The 15,965-nt window shown below is 44.7% G+C and overlaps 1 protein-coding gene across 2 annotated transcripts in view; it reads right to left on the bottom strand.

Annotated features, from left to right (window-relative positions):
* The window catches only part of ATF6 (activating transcription factor 6), a 74,482-nt gene that overhangs the window by 4,021 nt on the left and 54,496 nt on the right, over positions 1-15,965 (bottom strand). For both annotated transcript variants that reach the window (XM_059854832.1, XM_059854831.1), the window contains exon 15: positions 13,769-13,853. In XM_059854832.1, coding sequence (XP_059710815.1) covers positions 13,769-13,853 — 85 coding nt within the window. The remainder of the gene's footprint in view (positions 1-13,768; positions 13,854-15,965) is intronic.

The following is a 15,965-nucleotide window of genomic DNA, read 5'->3' on the forward strand; positions in this document are numbered from 1 at the left end:
AGGGGATGCACAATCCCCACACAGACATTCACAAAAAATACCCAAATCCTGCCCTGCAAGTTAGCCCAGGAGTTAAAGGCAGGTTTGAAGTTGGCATCTGATTCTTTCCCTTTTTAGAGTGAAGGCACTGAACTGCTGCAGAAAACTTCTGCAAAGGCTTTGATCTCACAGGGGTGAGGGCAGCAGTGGTAATGGCTCAATGCCCACGACAGGCATTTCCAGCAGCCTTTCTCATTACCATCAGCTCCAAACGGACACAGAAGAGGAGGTGGGATGTTCCTCAAAGACCACAGTTGCTGCTTGGTGCTGCTGCCAGGCAGGCACCTGGACCAGCTTCATTCTAACGAGGGGTCTGAAAGCAGTGGCAGCCCCAGGACACCCAGCCCACCCCAGCCCAGGGAGGGGCTGATGCTCTGTGAATGCTCATGAGATGGTCTCAGCAGAACAACAGGCAAACCTGACCTGAGTACAGCTGGCACAAGCCCCTGTTTGGGAAGACTAACTCATTGTCATTGCAAAAAATGATTGCACACAGCTCTGTCCTGAGCTCAATGCCATTAAACTGCTTCATGATCTGGATGAGGAATAGACAGCATACTTAGAGGATTTCTGGAAGATGCTAAACTGGAGAGATTCCAACAACCTTGGAGTGGCTAGATTGGATGAGACTGCAGTTTTGATAAAAGAGAGAAGCTGTCCAAAATTTTCAGAATGCATTTCAACCACAGCCAGAGCTGGAAAATAAGTAAAAATGGGGCTGGGCAGAAGTGCTACAGAAAAATCTTGAGGACTGCAGAGGATCACTGTGGATAAGCCAGCAGAATGACAGGATTAGAAACAACAGCTCGACTGCAAGAGAAACATATTTAACTTTGACCAAGTTTCTAATGATAATGAAATACAAGCCCTGGATGAAAGTACCTTGGGGAGATGAGAGGATCTTCATGATGAAGAATTTTTAAGGAAAGGCTGGAGGAGCAGCTGCCTATCCAGCCCTTGGGTACCAGAGCTCCACAGACACTTGCATTCACTCCTGATCCCTCTGGTCCTGCCCCTCTGTGAGCTGCAAGACCCTGCTCCTGACCAGAGCTGTGGTCAGCACCTTCCCCAAACGCAGCAGCTCGAGCTGTGGGCTCTCCACTGGACTCCATGGTCTGATCTGATTCCGAGAACAAACAAACGATTTTGCCTGGTGATTCCTGTGTCAGATCATTCAAAAACAGCCTTGTCAGGCTTTGTCCTTCCCCTCCTGTGCAGTACAGCATCTGGAGGCACCACTGGGGCAGAGGGTGGGTTTCCAGAGAGGCTGTGCCCAGCACTGAGCTCAGCAGCTGCCTGTGGCTGATCCCTGGAGGGGTCAGCATGTGTAACCAGTGCTCAGGCCAGCCTGCACCGTCCTGCCTGAGCACACAGCCAGCAGCGAGGCACAGGTGAAGCAGAAGTGACAGCCCCAGGCTGCTGCCTGCTGCTCAGGAGCTGGCTGGAAGGTCCGCACTGCCAGCGTGCGTCACACAGGGCTGCCCAAGGGCTCCGAGCAATGCTGACACACAGTGATCTTCACTGTCCTCAGTTACTTAGGGCTGATGTTTTCTGGGGTAATGTAAATGAAACCAGATCTCCTGTAGAGGATAGATTAATAATAGATTAATAGAGAGATAGATCAATAAACAGATTTATTGCTCCTTTATAAAGTTCAGAACATACAGTTTTTCACACAGTGCAGACTCAGGTTTAAGAAGCCATCCTTGCTGGGCCAAGAGCCTGTGCTGCAGTTAATTATTTGTTAACAGGTTTAAAAGCCATGTTTCAGATGACTGACTATTTCAAATTAATAGCAAAGGTAATTGTGCCAAGTGTTACAGCTCTGACTGCACTTTCCCAAAGAGCCTTGCTGGTTCTTTCAGGCTGTACCAAACTCCCAGCATGAGCTTGGTCTAGGGAACAGAAACCTAATTCCCAGCGCTGCTGTCCCTCTGAAAACAATCATGTTGCAAGATCCAACAGATGAAAGCTGAAGTCTGTAGTCCAAGCCAAAACCAAATAGGGCTGAGGGCATTAACTACTGCTACAAATTACTGAGGATGATAGAAGATTGTCTTCATATTTGAAGCACTAGATTTTTAAAGCTGTATTACTCAAAAGGCCATAAAACCAAAATCATCCTTCTTCCCTCAGTAGCACTGACATTCATCAATCAAATGGCTGTTCAAATGTCTGTGAGACTGAGAACCTACTTCTATGGGAGATACTCTCAGAGAAAGGAAGAAGACAGGCAGAGGGCTTGAAAGGCAGGCAATGAAACTTTTGTTCTGCAGTTAGTAAGAACAAATGGTGATATCAGCTGTCTCCACAGACTTCAACTTTACCCAAACCATCAGGCTGTTTGGCCCTATGGACACATCTGTCTTAAAGAATATGTAATTCTGATAATTTATGCTTTCCTACTTACATCTTCCCCAAAAAGCTTTGCTGCAGCAAATGTCCACTGTGAAAACTGGTGTCTGCAGAGAAACTGAAACAGAGCTCCCCTGAAAGGCCACCTGAGCTTGCTGGACTGTTTCAAACACTATGGAAAAGCTTAACAGCTTTCTGGAGGTGCACTCACGCCACATGTACATTTATAGAGCCTTATTCTATCAGAACTATGAATTTTACTTCACTCTGGGCAATATCACAGTGTATTACCAAAAAAAATACTCAGTGGGACCAGTACTCTACCATTCAGTGAGGTCCTCAGTCCTCAGGCCCTTTTCTGAGGCCCTAGCTGCCTTTGAAGCAGATAACCCATGTACCTACTGGCTGCTTTCTGAGCAGGTGACTTTAAATGGTCAGAACCTGCCTGGCTCTGTACCTGCTGTGCTCAGTGAACACACATTTAAGGTGCTGTCAGCCACACAGATCTGGACATGTCCTTACTCCTGCTAAGGTACAGGGAGAGCAATCACTTGCCCCATCCTTACTTTAACTACCTGTCTTTGTCAATTAAGTGAGAGAATTATCTCCTCCTTGTGTGGGGGGTGGGGAGCAGAAGGTGATTTTGCTATCCATGGAACCAGTTAAACTGATTTCAAAATAGGAGCCAGTGAATCCCCCTGTGTAAGGTGATCCAAACCCACCAACTCTATTAAAGCCATCTTTGCTGAACAGCTACTCACACTCTGTACTTTCCACAATTCCTTCTAAAGAGGAAGTTTTCAGTCTGTGTCAGCACTGATCTACACCTGGAGCCCCTTCTGTGGCCCATCTCTCACAGCAGCAGAAACCAGGGCAGCTTTCAAAGAGCCACTTACATGCTCCAGCACCTGGGTGCTTTGTGTGAGCTGTGTCAAGCTGACAATGATAAAGTTTAGCTTTAGGAATGATTTAGCACCTAATTATCCAAATAGTTTTTATTGTACCCTGCCCTGGCCCAATCCAGAGCTTATGATTAGGGTAGCAGGGCTCAGAAAGCATGGGCTTCAGGAGCTGAAGGCACCAGCTGCACTCTGCTGCACTGGCATGCTGAAGGGCTGCAGCTGTCCCCACACATAACTCACGGGACTCTCTCTACATTGTCACTGCAGCAATCTTCCATCTCATCTCCGTTGAGAAGCCCTGACTGTCCTACCCAGCACATCTGGACAACGTTTCCATCTGAAGGGTTGGCATACACTACCAAATAAGTATATAAATGAAGCAGTGTTACACACTAAAAATACGCTCACTGCAACAACGCAGCAGGATTGCTAAAACATTTACAGATTGGATTATTGGACAGGACTGTTTGAGGCAAGGGAGAAAGTTATGGTGTCACCCAAATAACTTCCCTTTTTAAAAGCAAATTCTCACTTGGAACTACTTCCAAAGAGAGCAGTTGCAGTGGTCTCACCTCTGTGAACTCAGCTGTCCTCAGTCCCGGACACAGACTAAGGGAGATCCTGGCATTTCAGTCTCCAGGTCTCCTACCTCCTCTCCAACTGTGAGCCAGGCATCTCTAGGAGTACAGAAGCACTGGATCCACACCATCAAACTCACCCTGACAAGCCATGAGATGACAGCAGGAGACAGGGTCTCTCTCTTCATGCCCAATCCATTGGAGCAGTGGTGTCAGGGGTTATCCAAGGGAGATATGCACAGGCACGAGAGGTAAGCAAGAAAACCAGAGGAAAGAAGCTCTCAGTGGCCTCTGAAGTAAATAATGGAGCCACCAGCAAGGCTGGCACTGCTGTGGGTGAGGAGCATCACCTGCCCTTAGCTTACACCACTGTGTGGTTTCTGGAAGAGGCCAGCAGACCTCTGTGAGCAATGCAGTCAGTGGCCAGTCTGTGCCAGCTGGTGCTTTGCAGCACCTGCTCTAGACCAGGAGGTCTCAGGGAGAGGGAAGGAAAGTTGGCTCTTCCCAGGGACCATGTCCCACTGGATTGCCCACCTCCCTTTTCAATCTTTCATGCTGCATCGCTTCCTCTAAGAGAAAGAACATGAGCTACTGAGGAGATGGCCCAGTGTGGACTTGGTGTGATTGCTCTTGTTTTGGAGAGGGAGCCAATGGTCACCTCAGGAAGAGGAGACCACACTCACCAGTGTTGACCCCTGCAGGCACTTGATGTAAAACTCCCTCAGATGGAGTATTTCTTGGAAAAACAGAGACATTTTTGAAAGCTCTGGCTGTGTGTATGTGTGTTGTTGGCAGGGTAGCATTGCTGCAGGATGACCCTATTTAAAATCTAACCATCTGTGACAATGCTAATGACAAGAGGCAAAAACCCAAAGAGAAAACAAAGACAAGGGTAAGCAGTTTTGCTGCACAGAAAACTCTTGGGAGTAAAGGAAAGAGGCTAGAGGAAGAGCAATGCTCTTAGTCAGAACCATGCTATGCCCACTTGGGAGGCACTGAAAGGATAAACAAACTTCCCACACTGCCTGCAAATCCAGACCTACCCACTTTACAAGACATAAAACTGCACACAGGAGAGTAGCCTAGAAAGGCATTCCTGTAAAGGCTTCTTTCAAGAACTAGGGCTGGAGGGCTTGTCCCAGGACCAGGGCACTGCTCCCTCTGAGTGCAGCAGGGACTGGGAGCCATAGCATCTCCCAGCACAGACCTGTGTATGAATCTACTGGTAACAACCCCTTCACTGTAAAATGAGACCATCTGTTTCCACCTTTCAGAGATGCTAATCTGTGAGTGAGCCTTCCCTCTTGTCTCACAAAAGCTTGCTTCCTTTCAGCAGTCTCAAAGAACCATATTTTCCCAAGGTTTCTCACTCAGTATGTTGCTGTGCTGAAGGGAGCACCCTTATCCTCACTCACCCTCCCTGTGGGGCCTCCAAGGGAGCACTAAGGTAGGGCTTTCCTCTGCAAGAGCTGTGCTCTCTTCCCAATCTGCTGCATGTGCCAGGACACACTCAGCTCTCACAGATTCTGCCAACTGGTGCAAAACTGAGACTTAGGTTGAAGCCATTTTTTAGAAGTTTGCCTTATTTGTCACCTGTCTGATATTAATGCAGCCTCAGTGGTTAATACCAGCACAAGAACACTTTACTCCTTCCTTCAGCAGTGCTGACTTCCACTTTAAGTACTCCTTAACACCTTGTTCCTCCACAGGCATTAGAGACTCCCTGGCAGGCCTCTTCTCAAAAATATTTTTACTATTTCTTTTATGCCTCAGGCATGCTGTTGCTCAGTATCTTTTTCTGGATTAATTTCCTATGGTTTGACATTTAGTCTGCCACAAATTATCCTCTTCTTTTCCCCTATTCCCTCATTTGGCTACAATGTCCATTGTTTAAAAGAGATCTTCTTACTTCTATGGATTGACTTTAATGCGTTACTTAAGCCCACTATATTTTTTTGTCTTCTTTTAAAGATTTTTAAAGTGAGCTTTTAATCTTTAATCAGTCTTAATTTGTCAGCATTTTAACCCCACTAGTTTTTCCTTTAATGTTTTCCCATTTTATTTAGCCCCTTCCTTTGAACTGTGGCATTTTAAGCTGCAGGCACTTCCTGATAAAATTAATTTAACTACTGGACTTAATTTTTATTTTCAAGAGGTAACATCATGTTTGCATTGACATGGACCTCGCCTATCACCCAGTATCACTTGTATCCTGGTGTTAAAGTGTGTCACTGATGTAAGACTGCAGGCCAGTGAGAGCCTGTATTCCCTTACAGTTGAAACGTTTTTATAGCTTGGACGGTATCCAAAGAGTGAGCCAAATTTTCCACCTGTCTAACTTGAGTACATAGAGTTACCTCATTTATTTAGATACTGCAATCAGCTCTTGCTTGTAGAAGTGTATTTTTAACACCATCCTCTGTCTGTGTGGGGTGAGCACTCTCATGCACATGAGCTTCTGTGACTCAAAGCCCGTGTGAGCTGCCGATGAAAGCACTGCAGGGCCTGTGTGAACGCAGCATGCTCACAGAGACAAAGCCCCTGCAAACACTTCTGCCTCCCAGCTACAGCAACAGGACATTTACAGCTTTCATGTGCGAGTCCTACTCTGATACAGCCTCCTTTCCCATGGAGAGGGGCAGCTGGGCTGGCATCACTTCTTCATCCACATTCACCCAGGTGTTTGTGCTAGATGGGGATATGGCACCGTCTGCTCCTCTAGAGCTGCTACAGACTCAGGCAAGATGGAGGGAGATGATTTACTTTATGAAGTGGGGAATGAGCAAAAATGTCCTTCAGGAACTCAGGGTGTGTTTCTCAAATAGTTTCCAAGCCCATAAGATGCCCAGAAGCACAGCAGGAAGCACCAGAGGTGAGGTGGGCTGTATCAAGAGGTGAGGGAAGTGCAGCCTGGAGGACAGACCCAGGATCTGAGGAGCAGGGAAAAGCCTCCCAGCCCTGCTGGCAGGAGTCTCCTTAGAGACTAACCCAGACACTCCAACAGGCCCTCTCAGACTGTTTTCACCAGTCTCTAGGTTTACTCCAGTGATGTTCTCAAGATAGAACTCATAAATGTGAACCTCCTCTACCAGCTCTGTTGCAGCTCTGTGTTTTTACGGGGTGAGCTCATTGTGGGTAATTACGCTTCAGATCTCTGCAGAAATGAAGAGTTACCAGAGTTGGCCCGCGTATCACAAACATAAAACTGTTTGCCACCTATAATTTCACACCAAGAGGAATTATATAATCTTGAATTTACAACATTTGAATACATATTAAGGCAGATTGGCTGGACTGAAGGCTAGAATTACAACACACTGCACATAGAACAACACCTCGAGGATGGCAACAGTAACCTCGCAGGTTGGGGCGAAAGTTCCCTCTTTGCTTTGCAGCACAGCTCTCAGCACAGTGCTCTCTGTGAACCTTGGGAGAGCACACGTCCACGGCAGCACCAGCATGCAGGGCTGGGAGGCAAACATCCAGGAGACACACACACGCTCAGTTCAAACCAACTCTGCCACTCCACACTGGCATCTGTGTTGCCAGCTTATGGCACCGGCTTCTTTTTAATTATACTTTGTGTATTTTACAGAAGTGGGTCATTCCTATGGAAAAAAAATCTGCTGTAGCAACTCGGCACTGGCATTGGAAACACTAAATACGAAGTTCAATTAATTTATGAGTAATTCTCTGCCCCCTTGGTGAACAGCGCGTTCCCAGCAAAATGCCATCTGCAGCAGCTACCCTGGCGGCACAGGGAGCTCCAGGCACGCTCCAGCAAAACCCATGAGATACTCTCTTCTGTATTAATTAAGGGGCAAAAGGCACTGAAGATCCTCTGAAATAACCTTCCTGTTCTTTCGAATGCATAAAAATAGATTACTCATTTAGTAATTTAGGTAAACAGCTTGTTATGAAAAGTCATTCGGGAATAAGCCTTCATGATTTCATTTTTTGTTCATTTCCTGTCTAAATAAATAAACATGAACTCAAGTAACACAGATTCCATTACTTTTGCACACAGATTCTTGAATGAATTCTTTCTTACTTTTAAAAATAATTTAATCTGCTCCTTTCTGTCAAAGACAACGTATTAACAAACATGGCTGGGGAGAGCAAAGTCTTTCAAAGGGGTAACAAAAGCAGTTGAAAACTTTTATTTAGGATTTAATCTAGGCAATGATCAATTCTAATTCAAGGAAACGTAGGGAAGTTTGAGGAATATTTTGTTTTGACAAACTGCACTTCTACATGACTTTGAGAACAGAAATGTGAATAGCAGCATCTTACAAGATTACTAAAATCTGCTGTTAAAATTCCTTGCTAAACAATGCTCTGCCATCATTTCAATCCTGACCTCTGCAGCACAGTTTTACATGAGCATGGGAGCAGAAGTACATCTCTGACATTGGCAAATCCTCCTAATTACAGGAGACCCACAGAAATGCTGCTGGCCCATTACTGCACACAGGACACTGCAGGCTCTCCCTCTGTCTCAGCCCAGGCTCAGGAATCAGCTGCTGCATGAGGTCGAATCATGGCTCTGACTCTTCCTCAGACTTCACCAAACGACTTTTATTCCTCAACTGGCAGTTCAAGAAGCAAAAGAATGGCAGTTTCAAAATGACTGGAATGACAGCATTGGAGACATTCTTAGATGTATTTCCCTACATCCTGTTTAAAGAACTTGATGGACTCCCAGTGACTTCAGCAGTCACCCTTCTTTCACCTCACATGTGGGTTCTAATCCCACATACACAACTTCCAGAGCCTTCTGGTCAAACACTACAGCTTGTAAGGCTGTGCTGAGTTCTCAGCACCTTCTGTTAAATGCAGATAAAAAGCAGAAATATTGAGGCAAGTATCTCTACAGCTCATGCTTGTGCAGCCAAGAGATGTGTCCTCCATACCTGGTAGGGTGGCATGAGCTTTCCAGCCTGGTGCCAAGGGTACAGCAGCTGTGAGGAGGAGCCATGGGCACCTTGACTTGGCTTTTAGGCACAGGGAGAACCATGAGGGACAACAGCTATGGATAGCAGGGACCATCACCCTCCTGCAAACTGCTCTGAAGCTATCCAGAGCAAGAAAGAGGCTTCCCAAAATGTCAAGCAGGAACCTTCAGGGAAGGCAGCTGCTGCTCAGTCAGATACGTGTTATTTTAGACCTTCCTCAATGACTGACTGTGAATTCTGTTTCTTGCTCTGAAAAAAGGAAACAGCATCTTTTGTTTGCTTGACCCTGAAAGGCAGAGGAAGTTGAAGACTTTATTTATTCAACCCTAAGACATGGGAACTTACAGACCATTGTCACTTCCCAAAGAGCTTTTGTTTTTATTTTCCTCCTCAGCCTGTGTGGGTTCTGTTTGCCTTACAGATTTTTCACAGACAGTTTGCTACCAGCGCCTGGGACATCTGTGACTTGCTTGCACATGGCTGTCAGTTGAAGGGAGGTTCTTTGTAGCTGCATGCAAATAATTATACTCCTTGATGGCAGAAATCGCTCCAGTTTTGATCAAAAAGCCTTCCCACTAGATTTGTTGCCCACTTTTTAAATGAATGTATATTATTTCATAGCACTTTTGAAGTCTGTTACCTCAGTACAATGATGGATGGCAAGAAGGAAAGCTGATGGAACTGCTCACGAATCAGAAACTGGCCAACACAACAGAGCACATGGACTCTGCTGAAGTCAGCACTCCATTCCATTTCTGCCTTTGGGAGATTATTTTGCTGTTGGATTTAATGGCAAAAAGCAACCCTTCAGAGAAGAGGGCTCCTTAAGAAGGTTAAGGAGGGTCAGGGTCACACAAACAGCTATCTCCAAGGCAGACTGAAGACAAGCCCCACTGGGCTTCATCAGACTAAGGACCAATCCAGAAAATTTATAAAAAATTCAACAATCTCTCTGTCACGGCTGCTAATTAAAAGAAAACGAACCTTAGATTTCACCAGGGGCTTTCTCATCACTTTTGTCTTGGCCTAGAGCACAAACTGGGGGTTTCTTTAAACCCCCCAGTTTAAAGAAAGTGAATGATGGAAAAACTTTCACATATAGGGAGCTGTTTTGCACAGGGATCCTAAGAATAAAAGAGGCCTTTTTGGTCTCTGTGTTGCTGCTAAGGCCACTGGTGAGTACACACCTGTACAGACACTTAGAGCTGCTCCTACCATGAGCAAGTGCAAGTTGTGAGAGTCCCTCACCTAATCCCAGGGAGAACTGCACTCCTGAAAGGGGCTCTCTGGCACTCCCTCCCGTGTGCTGCACAGAGCAGCAGTCCTGCTGGGCTGTGCTGCAGACACAGAAGGCTTGTGCCCAGGGTGGGCAGAGTGGCTCAGCTATGCTGTTCTCTATAGGTTACTTAGATCCAAAGATCCATGTTCCAACCCGCTGCAGTTAAATAAATAGAGGGCTAATGGCAGATGGTTTCACTTAAACTTCAAGAAAGGCACCGCCTATATGTCATTTTGGAATTGGTGTAATGAGCCAACAACATTTTGAATTAAAATAAAAGCAAATTTAGGAATGAAACCTACTGGAGACTTAACTGGTCTCAAGTGCATAGTTAGATTTCTAAAATAATAGCTGCAATCCAGCACAACAAACATGACTTGCTTGAAAACAAAAGCCTGAGTTTAACTGTAGATTGCAGTTCGTTTTCATTCCCATGAGAAACTGCAAGATATTTCTTCTTGGAGTAACTTCTCAGGAAGGCACACCAATGGTGCCTCCAAAACCACACAGAGTGGGACTAGGACTTCCCAGTTCTGTGTTTTTCCTTCCAGGTTTACCAATGCTGAGGCCCTTAGGTACCATCAGGCAGATTTTCTGTGACTATTGCACATGGTCACAAATGCAGGCCCTTTGACACCGGGCAGAGGCAGGTCAGAATTGGGCACGGCTGGCTGCAGGGGCCAAGGGCAGAGCTGTACCATGGGACAGCAGCCAGCAGGGACATGGCACAAGGGCAAAGGACTGCCAGAGCATCTGGGGAAGCAGAAAAGGAAGAGCTGCCAGCAGATATTGACTGTGAACTGGGGGATGGCTTAGCAAGCTTGGAAAAGGGCTATGACCAGGGAGGAAGAAGGAAAAGGGAGTAGGAGGTGGAGGATTACAATGTAACAATGTATAACAAGTTTCTATACTTAAAAAAAATTAAACTTACACACATTTAACATATTTTAACATATTAAACATATTTAAATAGGCAAATATGCTTCGGTGCACCTGCACAGTGAGGATCTGGTTCTATCCTAATGTTCTCTGAGGGGTGAGGGTGATTCAGGCTGACTGTGAGAAGGAGCCAGTAGCACATTACAAGGTAATGGCTGTTTTTACTCTTTTCCAGCACAGAGCAACCGAATACTTGAAAGCAGTTTTTTATCTGGGAAATTAATAACATACTGCTATTGCCTTGTACAAGATCTCCTTTTAAACTTTGACCTTAATGACTGCACACACATGCATGTGCACATCAATTACAAGATTGGCTCTTGACATTTGTTACTACCTCCCAACACAAGGACTGCCACCTTCCTCCCAGAAAAATTCTCCAGGCTGTAACCTTGACTCTGCTTTGCACACTCGTGAAAATGCCAGGTCAGTCTTGCAGAGCCACGTAGGACAGCAGCTGACAACTCATTCCACGCTGTACTCATTGTCCATACCTGGTCTCTGTCCCTGCAGCCAGTGGGGGGAATGGCTCAAGCCAGCTAAAGGCAGTCTCTAGTGGGCCTCAGAAGGCACCAGAACAATCTAAGTGTAACCAGAAAAGGATGAGTGTCTGCTGGGAAAAGACTGTCCAAGTAGTTCAAAGGGCTGGTTCTCAACTGCCCTGTCAAGTATTTCATCTTTGGAAACAGTGCCATATGTAAACTTTAGTATACAAAGCAACTGATCACAAGCAAGTGATGAAGTTCAGAAAAAACTTCAAAACGAAGACCCCTTCACTTGTATTCCTGTCACCTCCTCTGCCAGGGCCGTGACAGTGCAAAAGAAGGGCAAGGAAGCGGCAGCAGAAAAGGTTTCCCTTCTTGCACAGAGATCTGGCTGAGGCACAAGGAAAGAGGGGATAAGTTCTTACACTGAAAGCTTTGCCAATTTCTCCTAAGGAGACTCATCCTTTTCCAGCAGCCAACTCTCTGCAGGTGCACAAAGAATTAAGGTGGGCTTAAAAGAACAGCAGACAGCTGGGAGGAAAGCCTTGTTGTCAGCTAACTTCCAGATCGACTCCAGTCCCCACAGAGGCAGAACAGGATGGAGAAACAATTTTCTCAGAGGACAGAAATGGGTTCTTCTCCAGACAGAACATTTTAGGGAATAATTTCCTATGGTTATCAATAGTCAAACTGAAAATCAAGCCAAGTTACCTACTGGCTCTTGTGTGTCTTGTAACTTTTTCCCCAACACCTGGCTGGGTGTCACAGAGGAATCCAATGTTTGATGCTGTTGTTTACTTAATGCTGTTCTTGTGTCTCATCTGTTTTGAGATCTCTGCCCAAATCCCTGGACAATTTTTTTATTTCCTGGATTATGTTGATGTTCCAAAGAAAAAATCCCGAAGAACTGATGAAAATATAATTTCACAATGTTTCATTATTTATGGATAAGATTTGTCACTGGATTCTGATGCATATTTTCCAAATTATATTTACTCCAGCAAATGAAAAGTTATTTCAAGTAAAAACAGGACTCAGTAAAATGTTAAGAAGAAATAATTTGTAATTTAGAAATAGTGTTTGTACTTCAGTGATAAAGTGCCCACTTGCATGTGATAACTCAGGTCAGCCAGGAAAGGATTTTTGTAACAGACATAAAAAGGAAGTTTCAGGCAAATAAATGCCAAAAAAAATTCTGATACATCTAATAAAAATTCCCCTAGGACAACTGTACAGATTATCACACTCGGCTGTACTGCATGGGAAAGTGCAATTATCAAAATGCTGAAAGCCTGAACTGATTCTTTTTTTCTTAGTTTATGGAAATTCACATCAGCAGATAATGTTTTCAGCATGCTGGGATTTAACAGTAATATTTGGGTTTATGATTCACATGTACTGTGAAACACAGATGTTTTAAAAAAGCATTATGTGCACGGTTGTTCAGAAAGTGAAGTTTACACTGCTCCAGGGCTCTCAAGGCATTCGCTGACTGTGGCAGTGACCCTGTGTCACAAGCATGTCCCACCCTGGCAGCTCCTCACCATCTGAATTCATGATATATTTGTGCAGGTCATGTCCTGTCTCTTGTGTGGGACTGAAATGCTGATCCAGAACATTTCTGTGCACTAATAAGCCCGTGCCCCAGTGCAAAGCTGTTTTCTCTGCTGTCTTGCAGCACAGTAACATGATGATTATTAATCCTGACCAGGCAATGCTGAGAGGTCCCATTCACACTGAGTGTTGTATAACAGCGTGGTAAACAGCTGAGGAGGGCCAGGGAAGGCAGTCAGCATCCTAACAAACCAGCACGGCCAAGGAATTTGCCCTGCTAAGCAAGCGTAGGAGGAACCCAAACGAGGAGATGAGGACAGTCTCCATGGGCTCTGTGAGCCACCAAATTAGAGAGGTTAAATCCCACTCATGTAACACTTAAACTGCTGGCTACAATCACCAGGACTGGATGGCACCCTCCCTGTCCTTGAGGAGCCAGAATGCACAACTGCTGGCCAAGTCCCCACCTCTCCTCAAAGTCTGGGTGACCAAGCATGGGAGATTTGCCAGAACTCCAGCTCCAACGGGGACCCTGGCAACTAAACCCCAGTAATGATCAGTTTGACTTCTTTTGCAAAGCTGTAATGACAGATATTTGGCCCAAGTTTGCTTTTCATGTATGAGTCAGTCACATCTCTTTGAAACTGCTTTCTTGTAGTTCCCTTACTTCTTTTGCACTTACCATTGATGTTTACAGCTGGCAGCACTATAGACATCTTTGGTCTCCTGGTCTTGTTGTGTGTGGTGGCTGGCAGTAGCAGGTGGTCCTGGAAAACAGCAGAAAAGATGTGTTAAATCCACTCTCAAAGCAGAGAGCTGGGAAAATGCCTTTCCACTCTCTCTTACTGGCATTCCACACTGAACTGTTTACAACAGCTCAGAAAATTCATATTGTTGAGGGAGTCTTCCAAAAGTCAGAGCAATTGCTCATGCTGTGTAACTAAGAAGAAATCCCTATTGCATGGAGGAGAATATGAAAAAGCCTTGATCATGTGGAAAGAGATGGAAACTACTATTAAGCCCTCATTCAACAGAGTGCTGATGTATATGATTAAAGTAATTTAACTTGACTTCAATGATATTTAAACATACATTTAAGGACCTTGCTGAATTGAGGCTTTCACTTGCACAGCTGTTTACTTTCCCTGTAAGTCGTCTTGCTCTGTGAAGCTCTACACAACATGCCTGGTGCAGCAGGACTGCACTGCTCAGAGCTGGGCTGGGGTGTGAAACACAAGCTCTGCTGACACCACCGCCCTGGGAAGTTGGATGGTGAAGCTGTGCTTTGGTATCTGATCTCTTCTGGGCACTGCTCTAAGGCAGCAGAAAGTGCCTTGGCTCTGACAGTGGCAGCTGCATCTGCCAGAAACAGACCTGCTCTGGATACAGACCTGGCCTGCAAGAAGAAACACTGCCTTTCTCCAGGGCTCTTGTGCTGCTGCTGAACTCAAGCTGCTCAACTTGCAGCCTGGAAAAATATGGTTCTTCCCTTATCAATGGAACTTAAAAGCTCTGGCCCAGGCATCTCCCATATTATTAAGCCAGTTTGATGCTCTCCTTTCATGCTTTCCCATGCTTTTCCCATACAAACATCTCATACTTTTGGGCAAGGTTATCTTTTTGGCAAACTGAATTAGACTTCCGTCAGGATACATTAATTTATTAATGTCAGGGTAACTGTAATTTTGCCATTTTAAAATATAAACACTACAGTGTTATATGCAAGATTTGGGGAAATGAGTTACACACAAAGTTAGGTGTTAAATATGTCAAGATATTCTGTAGATACATTGCAGAAATACCACTTTCTTTCTCTTTTTTTCCCATCAAAAATTGCCCTCCCCCAAAACACCAAATGACTGACCATGAGAAGAAAACATTACTTAAATAAATGTCTGCAAAAAAACATCTTGGTAACCAAAATTATAAAACCACTCTGGTATAATTCTCAGGTCACATATGTAATTCCCATTTCACTTTTGAACCGCTTAAGATTAAGACAACATTCACCAAGACAATGAACCTTACATAAAAACTCTTCTTGAAATCCAACATTCCCAAAGGAACAGGCCTAAGATAAGATGTCCATTAAATTACATTTTGTAACAATGCCCTTGCCACAATTTGATGACTATTTTTAGCAGACCTTAAAAAATGCTTATACTGTTTGGTTTTTCCCTTTCCAATGCTTCTGAGAGTCCATCACTACCTACCAAACCACAAGTACTGCACAGATGATCACCTGAGAGTCATTACAAGTAGCAACTGCTTTTTGCTAACCTATCTGAAGACTGGTGCATTAATCTATGCTGCCTTATAATGGCACCTTTATTTACTGTATGTATAAGTTGTATTAAGAGCTACCACAAGGATTTTACAGTTGCATTCAAACCTGCTTTGGCATTGCTGCACAACCTCCCAGTGATTCAAAACCAACTCTGGAGAAAACAGACAAACAAAAAGCTCTAAACCCAGACTGCCACCAGGAGCTAATGTGCAAGATGCACCCATTGTCTAGAAGCTGCCCATCTACAAAGAGACATTTTATAAATTTGGAATTGGTGAAATGTATCCATCTCTTGAATCATCTTTATATTTCACATGTATTGTGGCAATCAGTGCAGACTTGCCAAGTTACCTAACCACCCTCATTCTTCACTGAAGTTGAAGGGTATGCTGTAGAATATCAGATATTCTGACCACAGTTAGCCACCACAACATTCTCAAGCCCAAAAGCAAAACACAATTAATTCTAAGCCACAGAAACAAGTGTACAGATTAGTGATTTGGAAGATATCAGACATTTAGAAGCACAGTTTGAATGCATTTCTAAAATGCCTTGTGCCATTCTGAAGGATGCTGAATTGCATCCAAGAGGG

The sequence above is a fragment of the Haemorhous mexicanus genome, chromosome 9 (assembly GCF_027477595.1).
Source record: "Haemorhous mexicanus isolate bHaeMex1 chromosome 9, bHaeMex1.pri, whole genome shotgun sequence".
In the NCBI taxonomy this organism is placed as follows: Eukaryota; Metazoa; Chordata; class Aves; order Passeriformes; family Fringillidae; genus Haemorhous; species Haemorhous mexicanus.